Source organism: Uloborus diversus, chromosome 3, assembly GCF_026930045.1.
Source record: "Uloborus diversus isolate 005 chromosome 3, Udiv.v.3.1, whole genome shotgun sequence".
NCBI lineage: Eukaryota > Metazoa > Arthropoda > Arachnida > Araneae > Uloboridae > Uloborus > Uloborus diversus.
Genome location: NC_072733.1, coordinates 212776911 through 212799067, shown reverse-complemented (window position 1 = coordinate 212799067; position 22157 = coordinate 212776911). Strand labels below are relative to the sequence as shown.

The window sequence follows — 22157 nt, the reverse complement described above, 5'->3', positions numbered from 1 at the left end:
ATAAAATTGAGATAACACCTAAATTCAATTAAAACTCGAAAGGATAATTGAAAAAAAAAAAAAAGGCATTTTATTTCAAAGTCAGCTCGTCTCAAATTATTTTTATTTCAAAATTAGACAAACAGCTAATTTAAAAAAAAGAAAGCAAAGTATTTCACCAAAGGTTATTGATACAAAAAGTAATTCCTCTTGAAAATTTTAAATGAACAGAGCGTTTTTTTTTCTTTTTTTTTTCTCTCCAGTAAAATTCTTTGAAATTGAGTTGAGATGGTTTTGTTTCTAAACGACTCTTCAATACTGCTTTTACAGATCATGTAAATGACGTAGTTTCTCCTGCGTAAGGGCTTTTTTTTGGAGGGGGGTAGGGTGGGGGGGGAGACTTTGGACATTTAATGATTTTTTAGTTTATTCAATCCGTTAAAAAGTTCAGAACTTGCGAATAAAATATGTTAACAAAATATTATTTAGGAATGTTTATTTTTACAAAGGAAAAATATTTACACATACATAGAAACGATTACACAGATATGTACCTTGAGTAATTTTACATCAATACGTATATAAGTAAAAGTTATATCAAAAAGATTGAAAAGAAAAAACTTAAGAAAAACCAAATTCCAAATGATTTTATCCTGATCCTTTTACATTTTGCTAGAATGGCAAGAAGATTGAAATCTGAAATCAGTTGCGTTGTTTTTGATTCCTTCCAAGAGAAACAACACACGCAAACACATCGTGAGTTCTCTTTGTTGGAGTCGATGACGCAGTAACTTGCGCAACATGATCATCATCAAATCCATGCACAAAATAGAGGGTAACCACTATGGTTACTAATGGACTAAATTCTTAAAGGAAAACCTTCACTCAGATAACTGACAACAACTCGGACAACATTGCTGTTATCAGATACACGCACGTGCCCAGAAATTTACTTTTAGCCTATTAGTGGCTTTAGATACAAAACTAGTAATTCATTCGCTTTTTGGCCATCTTCCAAAAACGTTTTAACTTTTATTTTACACAATCTCTCTGTAGCGACGGGCAGGAAAAGCATTCTGAGAAAAGATGTTGCCATGGTTATTTTAATTGGTTCAAAAGCGAAATCCAGGCTACTTTCCAGAAAAAAAGACTTTGGTATTGAGACATTTCAAGCATCATAGAAAACTTAAAGCAACAGTTGGTAGAGAAAAAGTTGTCTCGGACTTTGTTCCTTGGGATCGCTATTTTTCTTGTCTTTTGTAGAATGCTCGTGTGAAAAAAATCAATCATTTTTTATGAAAGCAAAATCGATGGGGAATTCACCGGGTTAGAGAGCAGCATAAAGAAACACTCGGTTCATTGCACTTTTTGTCTCTTTTGCAGTATTATTTCATTATACTGTGATTTTTTTCTCTCGGTACTTTAGATACCGTTTCATCTTTATCCTTTTCGCCACTATAAAACCGTATAACATATAAGAGTCGAAATGTTGACCATTTTATACAATATTGGATCAACCTTTTTTAAAGCTTTTTTTTTTTAATTTCTGGAGTATTAAAGACCGATGAGGAAATCACTGCATTAGGAAACAACATAAAAGCATAGAAGTAGTGTTAACTAAATACACAACGAGAAACCGATTCCCTGGGCATCTGAGACCATCAAGTAGACGGGCAAACATCCGAAAAGCGCATGCGCACGGCTTAGCGCAAACAACTTTTGCCGAAGCCATTCGAGTCACTGAACTTCGTATGCAACTCTTTTGCCCGTTTACATCAAGATTCGCGCGTTAAATGGAGCTGTCGCTACGGTGTTGAGTAATTAGCCCTGCTACATCTATGCAAAAAGCTGACTCGGTTCATTGCTCTTTGAGTCCTTTTTTCATTATAAAGTCACTATTAATGTGATTGTTAGCTTTTGGATTCCTGGATCAGTTCGGTTTTTCTTCAACAATGAAAACATAAAATGAATAAGTGTTGAAATGAAGACTGGTTCACGCAATATTGCTGTGCATATTTAAACCTTGCAGTCACTTTGAGCAAAGTAATATTTCTGCTGCATTAAGGAACCTTTGATAATTTCTGTGACGATAAAAATGACTTAATGAGATGTTTTTGGATATTTCTATATACATCAAAGACACTGAAACTAATTTGTCATCTCAATAGTTCTTTTGAGTTTTTTTCACGTTAGTTTTCCTTTCTGAAGATATGATTGATTAAGAAAAGAAGCATGCTTTCAGTGTCATTGTGATTTTTGACACGTATCTTCATCTTGTGAAAATCTCCACCCTTAAAGTAGTAAATGTGAAACGTATTGCCGTTTAAAATGCACAAGTATAGGTGAACATACAAGTGGATGCCAAGTGTGTTCAGTTTAATACAGTAACTCTTTCTCCCTTCGGCGTCACAACTACTGCTTTACAATAGAGTTCTTTCTGGTGGATCCAACTGTAAGAATTGTCAAACACCAGAACATCTGAAAGAGTAAAAACGGCATCGTAAATAGGTATTTTATTTTAGGCATAATGGGTGTATACGTTTTATAGAAGAAATAGTTCAAATACATACATACAGAAAATCATATACATATATCAATGTACAGGTAGTTATCAAAATAATGGAAACACCTGTGAATAAAAGTGACATTTTTGACTGTACTTCGTAAGTAATAAAGAATAAAACTAGATGTCTGTTCTTTTTTTTTTTAATAAGTAGCTATGTACATATTCTGGTAGTATATGGTGGCTCAAATGAAGTTCTGGAAGTCTTGAATTTTTTCCAAGCCCGTGAAATGTCGGAACTCTAAAATTTTAAAAGGAGCCAAATTGTTGGAGCACGTCTAGCTGGAGCAAGTGTAACTGAAACATCAACTTTTTGGCGTTTCTAGAGGAACAGTATCTAAAGTCATGACAGCATACACCCAGCGCGGTCAAACAAGCTTGGCAAAGCAAAATAGTGGACGGTAAAAGAAGCTCAGTTGAAAGGAACAGACAGGTATTGAAGCGGATGGTAATGTCTAAAAAGCGAACAATAGCAGCAAAAGTGACCACAGTACTCAATCACCATCTAGATTCATCAGTGTGAGTGATTACAATCAAAAAGCATTTTTATTAACAGAACATTAACGGCAGAGTAGCGATGCCCAACACCACACTTGTCTCAGTGTTTCCATTATTTTGATAACTATATACCTGTGTATAAAAATGGCTATGTGTGTGTATATATCTGTACCTCGGAGGGATACAACACCATGTCCATTTTCATAACTTTACAGGAGAGTAGTTTTAACCACATGGTGTTATATCCCTCTAAGTGAAAATGGATTTGGTGTTCTTTTAAAATACGCTACATCCATTAATTAATAACTGGTTTTGGACATAGTGCTCTATGCCTCTGGGAAACACGAGAAAAGCTGATTTAACTCTGCAATATCATTTCGGAAAAAAAAATGGACAGTGTTGTATGTCCCTCCGATGTACAGATATATTCCTTACACAAATCCAGTTTTCGTCAGATATTTTCCAAAATTGGCACAGTACTCCTTTAGAGCGAAGGAATTCATACGGATTTTCCGCCCCCTATTGGGAACTAACTCCCTTTTTCACCAGAAAATACGATGACAGATTTTTGGGCAATTCCAAAAATTCAGAAGAGATTTAAATTTAAGTCACAAAATTGCTCTCTACTACACGTTCCGGTAAATTTCGCACTATTTCTTTTTCATTTATTTGAGTTTGATTGCTAAATATATGCCACTTGATACAAGTTTTATTACCGAGGTTGACCGTGAATGTCGGGAAACGCAGCTAGTATATAAATATAGAGTGGAAATTGCCGGGGGAGGGTATAGCACTGGGTCGTCTAGGCTTTTTTAAAAGTCAACTATACTTAAAAATTTTAAGTGGCTCAAAAAAAAAAAAAAAAAAAAAACATGGGTCAATATTACCCTGACTGTGACCCAGAAAATGAATTAAAACGAAGAAAATATTAACTAATGAGTCATGAAGTTTTCTTTCTCCCACAAAATCGTCAATTTTACTCATTTGATGCTGATTTTTACTGTGGCACCATTTAGTGGTGAAGGTTACTATTAGAGATTATAAAAACATGGCTGCTAAAAATAGATTCTTAGAAATTAGCAATATCCCAAGGTACAACCCTCTCCCGTACCACACATTTAAATCAACGCTGTTATACACTAGATAAACTCGGACTTACACGTGCCAGGTTTTTCACATTGGTACATCCCCGTTTCTGATGCTAGGTGGGTGTCTATCCTCTGTTTGGGAACGAGTTCCTTCTTTTCACTGTCGTTGTATTCGTTGATCTTATAAAAGAGTCCAAAACCAATGTCTTTGCTTTCGGTTTCAAATTCCCATTCGATGAGTGAACCGGGCTCCGTCACATTTAAAATCACATGAACCTTGGACATGCGATTCACTACCAACTTCTTGACACCGGGCTGCTGGCTCAGTCGACTTGCACCTTTGGTAATGTAGTATTCTTCAGGAACCAAAGTTCCATGTTTCACCTGAAAACAGAACAGTGTTTTAATTAAATACTCTATTGTATGCTTGTGATTCTGAATTTCAAGAACATCAGCATCACTGAAAATCAAGCGAAAAAAATCATCTGCAAACCAATAAGTCTACTACAGCATAAGTAACCTTCTAATAAAATAATTTACAGTCAGGATAACTTTACTATAGCTTTCCTCGACATATGACGCTGTGAAAAGCAAAAGGATGCAAGTGGATGAATTAAAGTTTTGAGTAAAAATCATTTGATGTTCGAATCCTACCATGGGCGGATCCAGAAATTTTTGTAAGGGGGGTCAAGTTTCATTGGCCAGCATATTATACCTCCTTAGTAATGAGATATCAGTTAAGCAGGGGTGCCATTTCCCCTGAAGGTGATGGTGCCTTCCTCATATGCTACGGGGCAACCCCCTCCCCCTAATAATATGAAATCCTTTCAAATCCCCCCTCTACATTTTTCAATCTGCACCATGGATCATATTCCCTCAACTTTCATCAAAAATATTTCTCTAGGCCGACAGTCTGGTCACGTTCTGAGAAGAAATACCTTACAGAACCGAGTAAAAAAGAGGTTAACATTGATTCCATGTACTATTTTTTCGAACTTAAAGTATTGAAGTTTGATTATAATCATAATAAAATTTTTGTCACGGGGGGGGGGGGGGGGGTCAGCTGACCCTTTGACACTCCCCTGAATCCGCCCTTGAATCCTACGCATGACTTTCATCGATTTTTTTCTAAATCATGATTTATAGCAGCACCTACCAGGGCTACTAGTGCTATCGCTTGCTCTATTACAGATCAGAGGGTCCCGTATCATTTGTACTGGTTACCTCTAAATTTTCAAATTTGGCACTTACATCCCTTTGCTTCTCACTGCCTCATATGTTTTCTAGAAGATGTCATTCATTTCAAGTACTATTGTAGAATAACATCAGGGGCGGATACAGAAAAATCTTTTGGAGGGGGCACGGGAAATTGAATAGCCTCTCCCCCTCCCGCCACCTAAAATGTTTCATAACAAAGTTTTAATGACTTTCTTTTTAAATATCCGTGTTTTTTATTATTATTTTTTTTTAGGATTCCTTTAGGTCGATGAATCTACTTTTAAGTACATGAATATTATGCACTAATGTACTTTGAATGTGTACGGAAGACATCTTTAAGGTTTCAAGCCATTTAAATAACTACGTAAAAAAATGCAAAAGAAAGGTCAATTAAAAAGTAATAACTAAAGTAGTGAAATTAATTCATCCTTTGGGGGGGGGGCGGGCCCCCTTGGCTCCCCCTAAAATCTGCTACTGAATAACATGTCCGTGACGTCATTCTTTTCATGTGCAAACACCTTGGTGTCTCAGAGGTGTCATTGTTTATCTAAATTTTGGCAAGATGAATAATTACTTGACATAAAATTGTTACATTGTTTTGAAGCTGAATGCAAACAACTTACTTAAGAACTAGCTTGTTTGTTATTCTAAAATAAGTTTCACTTGATTCTGAATAAAGGCATCTGGTGCACCAAAAAAGTGGGAGGGTCAAAAGAAGATTGGGGGAGGGTGAACTTAGGTACGGGGCACCCCTGAAGCTCTTTTTTACCTTGTAAAATTGGGCTATGGTATTGGCTAACATTAATGATGAAATGACCTCTAAACAATGGAACGTGACCGAAAAATCGGGTACGGATTGTTATGTTGATTTCCCTCTTCCAAATAAAAGTTCCATTTTTATGAAATAATATTAAATAAAATCCAGAAGAATTTAAAGGAAGTTCGTTGAATAAAAAAAATCCATGCACCTCTCCCTCTTCTGATGTGAAATAATCATTTTTCTTCAATGAAATGCGTACACACCTTTAAAAAAAAACCTGCTTAGGTCTCATCGTAATTTAAAATTATTCACCAAAACGCATAAAAAGATAGCTGCCTGCGGCGACCAATGATGAAGAGGAGTGCGTTACTCAGCGTTAATAGTAAAAAACTCTACAACTATACTCCGTTCACGGGAAAGATACTCTGGATGATAACAAAGAAATGTGCCGTTCGGCAACGTCAATCACGTGTTTAGCTCGGGCTAGAACAAATAGGTGCCAAGAGCAGATGGCGAGTGCGGGTTTAGGTTTTTTTTTATTATTATTCCAGAGAAAACCCCCAAATGTGGCATAGAGGCAAACCTTTTAAAAACCTGTTTTGGTTTATATTCGGTCTATTTTTCCCGTAAACGGAGTTTAAACACTGTTTTTCACAATTTTTTAAAGATATTCTCCTAAATTGGCTCACCAAAGTTTTTTTTTTTTTTTTGACAGGACTACGTAATTTATGTGGTAAGATAACTCAATATCAAAACAGAAGAAAAAACATAAAACTTAAAATTTTTTTTCATTTTCTTTGATACGCGACACCATCATTATCGGAATTCTGTTCTGAAGCGGCGGTTGAAATCCTTTTTTAAATGACACGCAACCTTCCAGGTTTATTTAGCTAGTCAATGAAAACGATTCAATGCATGTCAGTATTTGTTTTTCCTTGAGTAATTGACAGCGTGACGTATGTCGCATTTTATTTGTCACAAAATGGTGACAAGCTCTAAATGACACACTATTTTTAAATCAAGGAAAACGCGGCTCATTTGTATTTTTACAAATGTATAGATCTGTAACGGTAGTAATGTAGCACGCCCCTTCCTTCAAATTAACTTATTTAGCAAAATCGGGCCAAAATCACAATATTCCTAGTTTTTAAATCAAGCTTTTCTTAAGTTAAATACTACATATTTTTTGGATAATGGTTTGTAAGGACATAAAGTTAGTTCTCCTGGAATGTTTTTCCAAAAAGATGGACTCGTAGTTTTTGCAAAAACGATTAAATTTTCCGGATTTCCTTGACGTAATTGACGTCTGAAGGCGTCAATCATTTCTTGTGCCATTTACGACTCTTTCACGTCTCCAAGACGTCATGCATTTTAAATACCATTATAGATTGACTTTTTATTAGTTCACACTATATGACGCCTCCGAGACGTCATTGTATGTCAAGGGGTTAATTTATATAATACTCTGAGAGTCATTTTCAGACTGAACTCCCGTAATTCCCGTTAATTTTATAAAGCATTTTTAAAGAGAATTTAACTCTAAAGTAGTAGGGGAACGTGGGGTAAGTGAAGTAGGTGGGGTAACTTTTTCAAAATGAACAAACTGGAAATTTCTTTTGAAAATGACAGTGCATAGATAATAATGCATTTTCTGAAAAATCTTACGTTGAAACATTATTTTTTATTTTTGACTGCGCATTTACACCTTAAAAAACCGGGAAAATTTTTCATGAGGCAAATAAAATACTGAATGAAAAGCAAGTGAATTATTAAAGTAATTAGTTAATAAATGAGCACGTTAGTGATTTGATAAATAATTGAATAAGTGAACAAAATGAACCATTTCATATTGCTCCTCATGCATTTGACTCCTTGTCAGAACACTTAAAATAGAAATAACGTTTCAAATTTTAATAACAAGAACTTTATTGTTTTATAATAACAAAAATAATTTTTGACTTACAACAAAATATTACAATATGAGTTATCAATTTTTGAAAATTGCTTATATTATCATATACTTTCATCTTCAGAGCTTTTTTTTTTTTTTCTTGACTGGAATAGACTACGTGTGTTAGTTAAAATATTACAAGATATGTGGCGCTAAAAATCGAGTAAATACTTCACCATTTCGCTTTGCCCTACATAGTATGCATCTACTCGTATTTTCTTCACGTCGTTCTGATCAACTGACGTGTAAATAGTATTATAGTTACAATACCAGAGTTAATTTAAAGTGCTATATTTACAAATATATCTCTATTGGTATCGAAAAACAAAATTAAAAGAGCAACTTACTATGGTTTTGCAAAGAGGATTTCCATCAGGATCTGTTCGCTTTCCCCCGAGAAAAGAAGGCAAAACGTCCAGATCAACATCTCGCTGCAGGACTTCTTTCCAACCATCTGTCGAAGATAATAGAAATGAAAATTCTGTGACTCTGACACATAACTTTCACTTGACATGTGACATGATAATGTCAAAAATGTGATGAAAATATTTTGTCTCATGTTCAGTTTAGTTTCCACGTAAAAGGGGTCAATGTCAGTACACCGGCATGAAATTAACTACGAATATTAGACTAATTTATCGAGATAATTTCAAATTTATGATTTACCTTTAAAATAAGTTATCCTACATATTATTTATTAAAGGTGTATTTTTTGTGACAACGCCATAGCTTTCTCAATACTTTATCAAATTTCATAAGTAGGGCATGATTTTAAAGATTTTTTCTCCGCTTTCAGCGAAAAATAAAGAGATTTCACATCTTGGTTATTTCATCGAAAATACCGATTTATTGTTTTTATTACACTTAAAGGTATACGAATGGTTTTGACGTTTTAAGACGAACAGGAATCCTTCTCCCAAGATGAGTGCTCTATCCGACCTAAAGCTTCAATGACGAAGGAAAATGTTTTAATTGGTGTTTCAACAGCAAAACTATATGACCATTGCCAAAAGTTTGAGATCGTTGCTAAGGTGACGAAGACTATAGCTGCCAGCTTATTTTGACAAATAATCGGTGCATCGTCGTAATCGAGTGCTCTGTCGCATTAATCAGCGTCATTTGACTAGAACCTTCTTTTTCAGGCCCGGATCTACGTACCCGCTGACTCAGCAGTGCAGGAGGCCCATGCTGCTTAAAGGGCACGCGGCCCTTAGTGACATAGAAATCCAGTACACTGTTAAAAATTTTCCGGAAAATTTACGGTAATTGTTACTGGCATCCATGTTGCCAGTAACTATTACCGTAAAAATCAAATGTTACTGTAAAATTTTACGGTTTCCTCGGTAAGCCACAGCAATCAATTGGCGCTGGGATCGCTTATTTCTCCGGTATAAATTACCGTAAAAATCAGCGATGCGTTAGACCTCCATTTTACGGTAACAATTACCAGAAAATCTTCCTGAATTTTTTACAGTGTAGGTAGTTAAGAGCCCTGCTTATGTTTTTCAGGGGGGCTTAAAATTTACAGATTCGGGCCTGCTCTTTTTCAAAGGATTCTTGTCCGTCTTTATGATGTCAATACCATTTGTACACCTTCCATCACGCTATCGAACCACGTGTACTTTATTAAAATCTTGAAAGTTTCTGGAGGTGTTTTAACCACACGCTGGCACAATTTAATGCTACAGGTAAGTCCCGCAAATTCATGTCTCTCATATTGTCGAAGAGCTTTGACCTACTTGCTTTAAAATTGTATGTGCGAGTAATTCAATTTAGTTTTAAGAAATATATTCGATTGCTATTTTAGTGAATTTAGCATTATGAAAAAGTTGAACCATACCATACATTCGAGAAATAACTATTTGTAGAGCAAATGGCATAATTTAATTACGTCAAGTAATGATTAGAATTCAATTATCACTAACATATTTCAACAATCTTAAAAAAAGAGGTACTAACCTTTTCCGAAAATGGTAATTTTCTTGAGTGTCGCTCCTGAGAGAAGGGGCTTGATGATTGCAAATGCGATACTGAAGTAGACAGAAGCTGAAATAAAAATACATTTAGCATTATCTCGAGACTAAGCGATATAATCAAGCAGATAAAAAATCAATTTAAGTTTTGTACCATTTATTATGTATGCTGCTTTTAATCTTTCCGGGTAGTTCGCTTCATAGGCCATGAACAATGCGATTAAAGTTTCCAAAGCTAAAGGAGAAAAAAATCAATAAATTTACTGTAATTTGTTTTTGTCTCGCGAGCCATATTCAATTTTACTCGAATAATATACAATATTCACTTACTTGGTTTGTGCGTTGCTTTTGCAAAACTGTAACCTTCAAAATCAAATATATATACCCATTGTTCTATAGGCTTCCCTAGCTGAAAAATCAAGAAAAAAAAATACTGAATTAGAGTTTTTGAAGCGAACTTGAATGAAAACTTTTCATTGCCTTTTAAGTTACTTGAAAATAAGCAAACAAAACCGAGACAAACTTGGCGAAAAGTTTTCTAGTCTGGCTCTGGTTAGTTGACTTTCGATCCGCTGAAACGATTCCATTTGTTTAAATAAGGTGGTGAGGATAGCCGGTTATATTGGCGTTGCGCCAATCTATAAATTTCTCATCTTTCAATCGTAACATAAATGAGTGTGTCAAAGATCAAGCATCAAGTTACCAGAGCCCCACTAACTTATCGCTCAGGAAATTTTATATTTTGCTTTGAAAAGTATTGAAAAATCACCTTCGTAGTTTGTTCTTTCATCACAGCGACGTCTTCTTCAAAACACTGGATAACTCCTTTAACGCACTCGTTTCGTTTTACAGATTTCAAAATTCCTGAAAGATTAGAAATCAAAAATGCAAAGAATGAGCTTTTAATTTTATTTTGTTACAAAGCCGAAAAGTTTGTTTTATTTAAACAAAGCAATTGCACTAACATCCAAATACAGTAAACTCCCGATTATCCGCGGAATAGGGTGACACGGTAACCGCGGATAAGCGAAAACCGCGGATAATCCGAACAATGGGTAAAAAACAATACTACTGTATACAATAGCTAAAAAATATGAATAAAACGCAAACATACATTTAAGTTATAGCTAAAAACATTGCTATATTGCATCTACTAACATTGAATGTAAAAAAATATACGCATTTAAAGATAAAAACGAACAGTAACACAATCATAAGTTTAAAAAATATTTAATGACCGTTAAAAAAATTAATAAAATAAATTGTGAAAAGACCCGCGGATAAGCCGAGCCGCGGATGATCCGACCGCCGATAATCGGGAGTTTACTGTAATTTAAAATAAAGAACTTTGATGCAAGCAGGCAACATTAATATTTTATAAAAGTTAAAGAGGAAGAACGATGGTGATGATAGTACGTAACGTCAGTATATGCTGTATAGTTCAAGTAAAATATGTACAATAAAATTTATTTAAAGCAAATTACTTTTGATATAAAAATTGCTGCAAATCAAAACGTCAATCAGTCATTTTAATCATAAGCGCTGAAAGAGAACTCTAGGATGATTTGCATAGGATTCTTTTAGTCAGGCACCGATGGATTTTGAGAAGCAATAAATTCGTTAAAATTGTCAACATCTTTTTGCATTTGAGAATATATTTGCAGAAGATTCCCCCCGTGCGGCCAAAAAAACAGCGTGTGCGCATGCACCGTCATCTGACGCTTCGGTTTACTTAACGACGTCTATCGTGTACAGACAAAAACTTACCAGCATTTTTGCTGCATTAGAAATAACAAAAAAACATGTATTTTCCTATTATTTGTATGCTGTCTTTCTTGTACTTTGTGTCGTCACTGTCGCGCCAGGAAAGCTTTTCCGACCATAGATTGCTATGTGATTTTCCATCGTCTAGGTGTACTCTATCTGCCCTGAAAGTCTGTAAACGCTTGTACTGTTACACCCTGTATAAAGTCTTAAACGCTCTCCGATTGATTAAGTTTGAGAACAAGGAATTTATCGGCTTTTTATAACTATATAACTAATTTCTATTCCAACGAATACGAATTACTGTGTGTTAGTACAGAATCAATGTGTTTGCTTAACAATCGGTGTAGCATGATTTGGCTAAAATCATATTTGCTCTCATTTTTTAATTTTTGTATTGATAGCTAATGCAATAAAACCAACATTAATGACATGCTGGCATTTATTATATTACATTTGAGATCAATGTTTCAAACTTTTTATGCTTGAAACTTAACCGTAAGACCCCCCCCCCCTCCCTTATGAAATACTATTCGTTGTGTATGGAGATATACTACACTTAGCTTGGAAGTACAGTTCACTAAGGAAACTCAGCAAATCAAAGATTTCACACACGCCGCTAGCAGAATTGTAATTTTGATGTTAATGAAGAAGGTATGAACTATGAAAAAGAAGTTCTTTTGGATCTGATTTTCTAATTTTGAGTCGTTTTTTACAAAACGAAAGATTTAACACAACACTGTGTCATAAATTTCAGTGACTTAGTAAATAAAAATAAAATCGTGACACTTTAACACACAACTTTGTTACGAAAATAAATTTACCTTTGGAATCCATGTTCCCAAATGCAAAGTAGCGGATAGGTGCACCCTCTTTATCGAAACCGATTCGTGTCAATGGTAGATATTTGGTCACTACCTAAGAAAGCGAGAAAATGTATTACTATAAATATTTCGTGAAGAACACACACACACACAACGTACTCAAGGCACACTAACGTAACAAGCCAAGCTGGTGCGGCAATTGCAAGGAAATTTGTAAATTATGATTTGCATCGACTTTTTGACAATACCGAAAAAAAAAGTTTTCGATCTCATCGCAAAAAAAGTTGCATAATATTTTGTTAGCAATTGTGTGCCTTGAATGCGTTGCTCTTTTGTAGATTTTTGTTCTGAAAAGAAATAGCTGATGAATAAAGCAGTATTTTTGGCAAGAAAATTTTATTTAGCAGGGGTTCTTTGGGAAGGGAAGCAAAAGCTGCATTTTTGGATAACTCATTAAGGATGGAACAAGCATGTTAATTTTCTGGTTATATGGGAAGGTATAGGTATATGGGAAAGAGCTTTGTGATATTTAACTCTTATTACACAAGGCAATTATATTCACTGCCATTCGGATTCAGAATAATAATGCTTTGAATGTCCATTGATAAGGAAATTAGAAAATAACATCTGACATCATACTTCCAGAGAATTTTGACGAATTTGTTGGTTGAATCTTCGAAATCATAGCTTTCGACTCCAATTAAAAACCGGCCATTCCAAGCATTTTTTTCTGACGGTTTCAAATTATGGAGATATCAGTACTTAAATTGCCTTGTTAAATAAGAGCGTTACTAACATTCAGTCGCATATTTTCTCTAAAACTGATTTCTTGAAAGAATGAACCAAGCAGTTGCAGTCGAGTATCACAAGTGGTGGCCGAAAGGTTTGAATAGCGAAGCAGGTTAGAGCGAACGAGACGAACTGGAGGATGCGAGTAGGCAGGGATTGTGTTGCGATAAGCACTTGCTGACAAAAACGTTATAGTTACCCCAATTCTTGATTTGCTTTCTGTGATTCCATTTTGGTGACTGTTCAAGACGTCAGAATCGAATTTTCCATTCTTGGGGGAAGAAAGGGATTCATATCATATATCATGCAATGTCTTAGTCTTACAAAAAGTTAAACGATTTTCTTAGGTTTCGCGTTTTGTCAATCATTTAATCATTTTACTGGTTGCTTTTTTTTTTTTTGGAAATGAAGGGTAGTTTTTGCAATATTTCATACCTTTATGTTTTAAAAGTCTACCATCTTCCGCTTGCAAAAAGATTCGAGTCGTTGGGTGATAGTAATTGATTTTAGTTATGAAATCATACGTAAGAAGAAAAAAAAAACTTTTAACATGTTAGCTACCACACACATTTATGATCACATCCCAGTCATGTGTTTGCGTGGAGAGCGAAGGAATTCTTCCATTAAAATCTATAGTTTCGTTCAAGTCCATAAGTATTCTTCCATTAAAATTTATAGTTTCGTTCAAGTCCATAAGTAACATTCAGGTTCCTTAATGATAAGTTCTTGACAAGATCAGTAACGCATTTCTTAAATTTCGTATCATATTTTAAATTGTCAGTCACCAAAGACTGAAAGGAAATTTCCGCATTAGAGTCACAGTTGACTGACATGGCATCTACCGGGTTAATATGCCAGATAAGTTTCTTTATGTATTGATGATTATGATTAAACAAAAATTTATCTTCAAAACTTACTAAAATCTTAACTCGATAGGAATTCGTCTAGCGTTAGTTAAACTAACGGAAACAAGCGGGTTTAACGTTTTAGAAAATTTTATTTCTTAACGACGTTGTTAAACTTTTTAATTTTTTGTACAAAAGTATTTATTTACTTATTGTTAGATGGCGAGTTTTAAGTACTCATTGAGAGATAAATATAAAACTTATTTTTTACCAAACGAAGAAAAATTACGAAATGACTGGACATACAGTCATGAGGCAAGATTTTAATTGACTCTTCGAAAGTCAGAGATTTTTATTAATAATGGACGCATGGGAAATGACTAAGATAGCAGAACTTTTTTTATGTACATAATTTGTCAAAAAAAAAAAAAAAAAAAAAAGAAAGAAAGAAAAAAAGAAAGAAAATGCGTCAGGATTTTTATCAAAAACTAGCTGTACCCGACGCGCGTTGCTACGCCAACAAAAAAATACATCATTATACTGATTTTCATGACAATCGGTTGAACGGGGCAGAAGTTGCTACTCTGCAGTGCCACCTGGTGGCGAGTGGCTTCAATGAGCATATTATGCACCTTCTCCGTGGAAAAATACATATATATATATAGCAATTTTCATAATAATCGGTCCAGGTATCAAGTGAAGCCGTGACTATACTCAAATTTTGTACTCACGCAGTTTGCAAGATCAATCAATCGCTAAAAATATCAAATAGAAAAAGTTTTAAATCCCCCCGTTGCATGAAAAGCCATAAAACAATAAAGAAAGAATTTATTTGTTCAAACTCAAGAAAAATGGCAACAGCTAACTTCTTATCAATGAGATCTTTCACGCGAATTAATTTCTGCAGCCGATAATTTTATTCGTATTTATCCAATGGATTGTGACTTAAATTGGAATAAAAAAGGAACTATCGATCGGATTTTTTTCGAACTGGTCTATAAACATTCCCAGTACCAAAAATAACAAAAGTTTCAGCCAAATCTGCCGGGTAGTTTTTGAGTTCATGGATGACATACAGACAAACATTCATTTATACATATATAGATTTACAGTGATTAGCCAGGACCAAAAGTCATTCCTGATCGAGATGTTAGAGATATTCGGCAAATTTTTTATTCGAGAGAAAAAAAAACTGTTATGGTAGCTTATTGCAATTCAGTATATATCTTTTTTCCAACTTATAGGGTATCCTGTTCGTTACTTCATTTTTATTTTATTCATTTCGTTTTCATTTATTTTTTATTATTTTTTTTCCATGGCTAAAAGCAAGTTTGGGACTTTTTCTACTTGTGTCAGAAAACATTAATTAAACTCTATAAAATCCACATACCAAAAGTCTACTTGCATCAATTCATGTTGTTGCATATAAATTTATCTATTTCTTTCTGATTTGAGAAGATATATTTACAAACATTTTGTGCTTTTAAAAGACATTGAAAGGAACTTGAAAGGTACTAAAATTTTCGAAAAAAAAAAAAAAAATGAAGTTCGTTCAAGAGCTTACTTTTGACATGTTATGTTCATCTTTTAACTATTTTTAATTCATTTTGTTTTTTTAACTCGGGAAAGAATGTTCAAGCGATCAATGAACATTGAACTGAAGAAGGAAAATGTGACAAATCTGGTCGTGACGATTTTGTATTGCGGTAAATTGACGTGCTACGTTTCAGATTTTTTATTATTGTTGTATTTATTGTTATAAAAATCGATAACCTACTTCTCGGCGGGCATAGAATGTAATATAGAGGCTTCTAATTAAACAACTTCCATGTGCAAGCACCTAAATCAGTTCATATGTAATATTTATGCCAATTAGATGTTAACGGGCCTGATTGGTAAATTTTGAGAAGCCATTCTGGAAGAATTGTTTGAAGGATATTTTACTTGTAATCTCTTTTTTCAGAGACATAACGTTCTTTTTCCTACTTCATTATGACACTGAATTACCTAGCATACATTTTTTAGAAAAGACTGCATGGGAATTAAAAAAAAAATCAATACGCATCGTATGTCAGTTTACAGAGAACAAATTTACCACATGTGTACATGCATTATTCTAACCCAAACACTATTTATGATAGCATATTTAATGCTGGTCTTTTACATCAATACTAAAAATTTAAACAAAAATTTAAGATTCATTTGCTTTTTCTTTCAATTATAAGTTCGTTCAGTAGGAATTCTTACCTTATCTGGGATGAAATCGGTCAAGATTGTGTCGATGTGGTTGGCTTTCCTCCAAGTAAGATGCTGGAAAATTTAAAATTACAATAATTATTATTCAACATTCAACCTGGCTATATCAAGAAATCAGTAACACGTCTCCAATTTCATAAATTATGCAAATTCAAATCAGAACATTGTAGAAAAATCGCTTTCTGTTTCCTTTTATTTCAATTGTTGTTAATATTTTGGTAATTTTTTTTAAAGGAAACTTTATTATCTTAAAATGAAGCAATTTATTCAATGCTATCAGAATTTTCATTTGTTGTGAGACTTAGAAACAATCTTTCAGTTGACTCTTCGAATTCGTTGTTTTTCCTAAAATTTGTATGATTGAATGATGTAACGAATATTTAGAAATGCTTATGAATATTTATTGTTACAAACTGTTCTACTATAATAAGGAAAAGTCTTCCTCATTTTTATATAAATTTTCGCAATATGGCAAAGGCTCTTCAACTGTGGCCCGCAAAGCAGTTTTGACATACATCCCCCAAATTTTCACTTTTATTCAAATAATGATAATCCTACGTGTTTCTTTGCAACTGAAAATTTGAAAAAAGAATAAACTGTGCTGCTTGCGACTGTTGCGACTATTTTTTGGAGAAAAACACGTAAATATGAATATAATCAATGACTCACGGTACCTTCATGTTAAAAAGTGCTTTCACTAAAATTTGGCTTTTAAAACATGAAATAGGGTAGCGACACCAGTAAACAGACAGATATAATCAGTAAATTACCGCCCAATAGCCAGGGCTAAAGCAGAAATACATGAAATACACCGCCAGCTCAGTCATTTCCAGCCGAAGACTGCAGTTTCGTGCTTCTTAGCACTCATCAGCCCGGCATAGGAAAGTGACCGAGCTGGAGATGGAAAACCTCTTAAGGAAGCCAAGAGTGCCAAACAAACTGGTAGCTAATATAGAATTAGCGCAGACGAGACGAGTGACCGAAACAATGGTTCGGTTCAACTCGAGGATGGAAGGCAAGGCATGGTATGTTCAGTAATTTATAGGGGGGGGGGGGATATACCATGCCTTGCCTTCCATCCTCGAGTTGAACCGAACCATTGTTTCGGTCACTCGTCTCGTCTGCGCTAATTCTATATTAGCTACCAGTTTGTTTGGCACTCTTGGCTTCCTTGACAAGAGACTTGACTTCCGACAAGAGGTTTTCCATCTCCAGCTCGGTCACTTTCCTATGCCGGGCTGATGAGTGCTAAGAAGCACGAAACTGCAGTCCTCGGCTGGAAATTTTGCTGGCGGTGTATTTCAGACAGTTATAAGTTAGGATTTAAATAATAAGAATATTAGGCGGGTAAAACTGATGTTGCTGTAGCAAATGAATATAGTGCAACCATCTAGTGTTATCAGAGTGAATTTTGTGAACCAGTTGGTATTTACAAGGCAGTGATGGAAGGTATGAACAGCCACCACGAAATCAGCTGGTGTTTCATTTAAATTTAATAAGGCTTTAGTTCTAAAAAATAAAGAACTTCTGCACATTTTGAAGAGAAAAAGGGAATTTTATCCATTACTCATCGATTGCTCATCCTATCTGTTACTGGGTATCATCAGATTTTTCGGTGTCTGTTATTGAGAGTCGGAACTTTTTTTCGAAACTGAGCAAATAAAAATAGAATTAACTTATTCAGAGGATCCAGAAGCGGCCAAACGTTAGATGAGATGTAGCAGCATGAGATAAAAATAGTTTAAAAAGCTTAAATACAGGGTGTTTCAAAATGATTAGCGGGGTTTTAACATGTTATAATATTTATTGCACCAAACTTACAGCCGCAAGTGATATTTCAAATGAAAGAGAAATCCGAACAGTTTTTTGTTTGTTGGCATCAGTGCGCATGCGCGTGGAATGTTTCTGCTGCAATCCGCCTTCTTATCTGGATACTTTACAGCTATGGCTCTTCCCTCAACTGACACAAGATGAACCAGAAAACTTCATCATTCAGCAAGATGGTGCGCCGCCTCACTGGCATAATGAGGTACGCGAGTGGCTTAACCTAACTGTACCCGACCGCTGGATTGGCCGTAAGGGGCCTAATGACAGGGCTTGTTTACCAATGGCCTCCACGGTCACCCGACCTAACGCCGTGTGATTTCTATCTTTGGGGGTTTATTAAGGACCGTAGCAATTACTAATGAGACACTCATCAAAGTTTGGGAAGAACTCGCATATCGTCTTGACGTGTGCCGAGTTACGAATGGTGCTCACATTGAACACTTATAGGCTATTATGTAAAAAACTGTTTCAGTTTCTCTTTCATTTGATATATCACTTGTGGCTGTAAGTTTGGTGTAATAAATATTATAACATGTTAAAACCCGCTATTCATTTTGAAACACCCTGTATATTAAAAGGCTCAGAAAAGTAAGTTTACCTGAGAGCGATGTCTTAAGCATGTGTGTTACTGGAGCCGTTTCCCTATATAGTGTATTAACGTACAAAATAAAGCGCAACACGCGAAATTCCGATGTCAGTTGCAAAAAATACGCAGTGAATATTTGAGTCACTCAGAGCTAAAGGAGATCATTCCTATCTCGACTTGATTCACTTATTGAATCGAAATGGGCTTGATCCATTCCAGCTCTGAATGCCTCATTAAATAAGTTTTATATATATTTTTTCGAAATTAAAATACGAATAAGCGAACAAAAAAAAAGTATTTTGTTATTTGTTTGTGAAATAAAGGCTTTAAAGTTAAATTCAAACAGTAACTCAAAGCAGAAGTGTTCGAAAATAAAGTGGAGCAGTACATTACGTATTTCAACCTTGGACTTTTTTAAAAGAAAACTAAGACTCCTGACCGTTAATAAAAGCATCAGAAGATCAATGCTAGGATCGCACAAAATTTCAACCCTTTTTTTATGAACAGAAATTTATAAAATAATCTTTATAGTAGTATAACGATAAAATAAAAAAACTACCTAGAAGAACTGTATTTAAAATAAGTTAAATTAATATATATCGTTAATCTTATAACTCCCAATACAATTTCGTTTCACGGTTTTTTTACAGTTTTCTCCATAAATTGAAATATTATTTTAATGTCTTATTTTAAAGTTTTACACAGAAATAATTTGCATTACAGGGTATTTAAACATACGCTCTAGTGAGCATAAAATGAAGTACAAAAAATGTACTAAATGTAAAAGAAACTTTTGCAATGATTTACTCTGTATACAAAAAAAAAAAAAAAAACTCTCCGCAACACGTTGCTGAGTTTAACAACCCTCAAGAAAACAGTTAACTAACTTGTATTACTTTACATTGTTGGTATGTGGTCGTTTGTGGGACCTTGTTTGTTGAACTGGGGCAATTATCTGAGTAGGATGACGAAATAGCTCTTACGATCGAAGATACATCTGACCTCAAATAACCTCTCTGATGAGCAAACTGGAGCCTGAAGGGTTATTACCCTTAAGGCGGATAGAGTTACGAATTAAATCACTGAAAATTGAAACTGATCTCGTGATCGAAATTCTATTTTTTCTACAAATATGTTAGATTTTTTTCCTTTCAACGTGTAAAAGTATTTTCTATCAAACGAAGTTTGAAGCTAAGAAAAATACCTCCAGCAGAGAAAGAGGGTTGTCGCCCTTTTCACAGAACAAGGTCAGCCGTGAATTTATTCTCAGAAACGAAAAAAAGGGAATATTTATTTAAATAAAAAAGTTTCATTTTTTTCAAGTCGCAATCCTTTTCAGTACCATTCTTAATTCTTATTAAACTTGTCTCAACTAATGGAAAGTTTAGTTATTCATCGCTTTGAATTGTATGAAACGACTTGAGCCACAAGTCTTGAGGTTACGGAAAATATATTATTAGACCTACCTTTTATTCAATTCAAATAGGATAAATATTGCACATTATAAACTAAGCAATTATTATAACTTTGTAAACAAAACTGGATCTTAAAGAATATGCATAAAATTAAAAAAAATGCACACTCAATAGCAAAAAAAATAAATAAATAAATAAATAAAATAAATTAACCAAATATACTTTCATATTTTCCCAAAAACGTCGCGTGGAGATACTTATGATTAACATAGAATAGACATTTTTTATATAATAATATGAAAATTGACATTTACTGGTAAAGACTTTTGGTTTTCAATATCTTAGTAAATATAAGCAATAAATGATTTTTAATAACATCATAAACTGTTTTATTAATTACTAGTGATACCCGCACGACTTCGCTCGTAGTAGAATATCAAAAGGTGACTTGGTTCGCATGTATATTTACAAAAAAAATGGATGATGAATTTTTCGCCAATTTGCTATGTTTAAACATTAATTATATTAAGAAAATATTTTCTCTCTAACGGAACTCTCAAATTTTTAAAAATAAATTTTATGAGGGATTGAGGATTCAATGTGACTATAGAAGCATACAAATGCATTTTCAGGCATATAGTTCCACTTTTTTTGATTTTTCCAATTTTCAACATAATGATGTAGCCAGGTCGATCTGTCAGTCTGTTCCCCCCTCGCCTTCACCGCTTACTTTTCGAGCTACTTATTCCTAAAGGAAAGACGGACATTGAAACCCTTCACTTTTCCGTCCTCGACCCCGTAGTTTGTTTGGCTCCCTAACTGCAAGCGCGAATTCAAACAGTGTGCTGTTGACAAGAAAGGCTTTTGTAAGAATAATTAAAGAAGGCCTTTACAAAAATAATTAAAAAAGGCTTTTATAAAAATCTTTTGATGAAATAATTTTTCTCCTGATAGCAAAAATTGAAATGTTATGCTAATAAATCAAGGCCTAATGATGCACAAGCGAGCTCAGATACCAAAGGTGCTGTTTAAAATGGGAAAAAGAGTCTGAAAAATACCAAAAGGAATCAAAGTGTTTGCCCGAAGACACATTTTGCTTACTGCCACATTGAAATAGTTCCTTTTAATAGCGTTAATCTGTAATCAAAACGAATAATTTAATCTCACATCAAAATTGGATACCCTTACGAAAAACTTAAGAGTCTACCCCCCCCCCCCCCCCCCCGATTGAAAATATCTTTTAAAAAATAGCTGTAAAACTGGAGCCGCTTTTATACTAAATCAATCAAAATCAAAACTATGCTTCTAGTTTCGGGTTTTTATTTATTGGGTCAGGAAAATGACCATTTGAAATGCTCCACATTTGCTGTAGAATTGCCAGAACGCTTTATTTATTAAAGTAAACCGTCAATCATACCGAACGTGAAATGGGTCCAGAATGTGTGTTTTCAAATCAACCTTGAAGCCTATAATTAAGGAACAAATCTGTGAAAGAAACTAACGATACACTGAACAATTTGAACTGATGACGCTACAGCTATAAACGACAAATCCAATAGAGGCTTTTCCCTTTTACGTATCATTGTTTTATAAAATAAGCTTTCAAGACGCATGAAAGCTTAGCTGGAATAGTTTCTTCTTTATCCGTATGTCAATCAAATTTGATAATATCAAGTGCCCTACGCATTGAAAAGCAGTTCAATTTCTTCCTGAATTAGCCATCACATACATGACAGCTCGTAAATGTGTATGAATAGAACTTACGTTTCGGAGCATGTCTTCCGCCAAATTTACGTTGAAATCTCGGGCTGGAAAAAGAAA

General features: G+C 34.4%; 2 protein-coding genes across 4 annotated transcripts in view; one reads left to right on the top strand and one right to left on the bottom strand.

The window, feature by feature from the left end:
* Positions 1-22157, top strand: part of LOC129219420 (SEC14-like protein 2) — a 218835-nt gene that overhangs the window by 6963 nt on the left and 189715 nt on the right. The window lies entirely within an intron of this gene.
* LOC129219418 (SEC14-like protein 2) overlaps positions 459-22157 on the bottom strand; it is a 60432-nt gene continuing 38733 nt past the window's right edge. For all 3 annotated transcript variants that reach the window (XM_054853813.1, XM_054853814.1, XM_054853815.1), the window contains 11 exons: positions 22101-22144; positions 16500-16562; positions 13607-13678; positions 12619-12712; positions 10800-10894; positions 10361-10439; positions 10185-10265; positions 10017-10103; positions 8405-8511; positions 4200-4512; positions 459-2457 (listed from right to left, as the gene is read on the bottom strand). In XM_054853813.1, the coding sequence (XP_054709788.1) occupies positions 2351-2457; positions 4200-4512; positions 8405-8511; positions 10017-10103; positions 10185-10265; positions 10361-10439; positions 10800-10894; positions 12619-12712; positions 13607-13678; positions 16500-16562; positions 22101-22144 (1142 nt within the window). In that variant the 3' untranslated portion in view covers positions 459-2350. The remainder of the gene's footprint in view (positions 2458-4199; positions 4513-8404; positions 8512-10016; positions 10104-10184; positions 10266-10360; positions 10440-10799; positions 10895-12618; positions 12713-13606; positions 13679-16499; positions 16563-22100; positions 22145-22157) is intronic.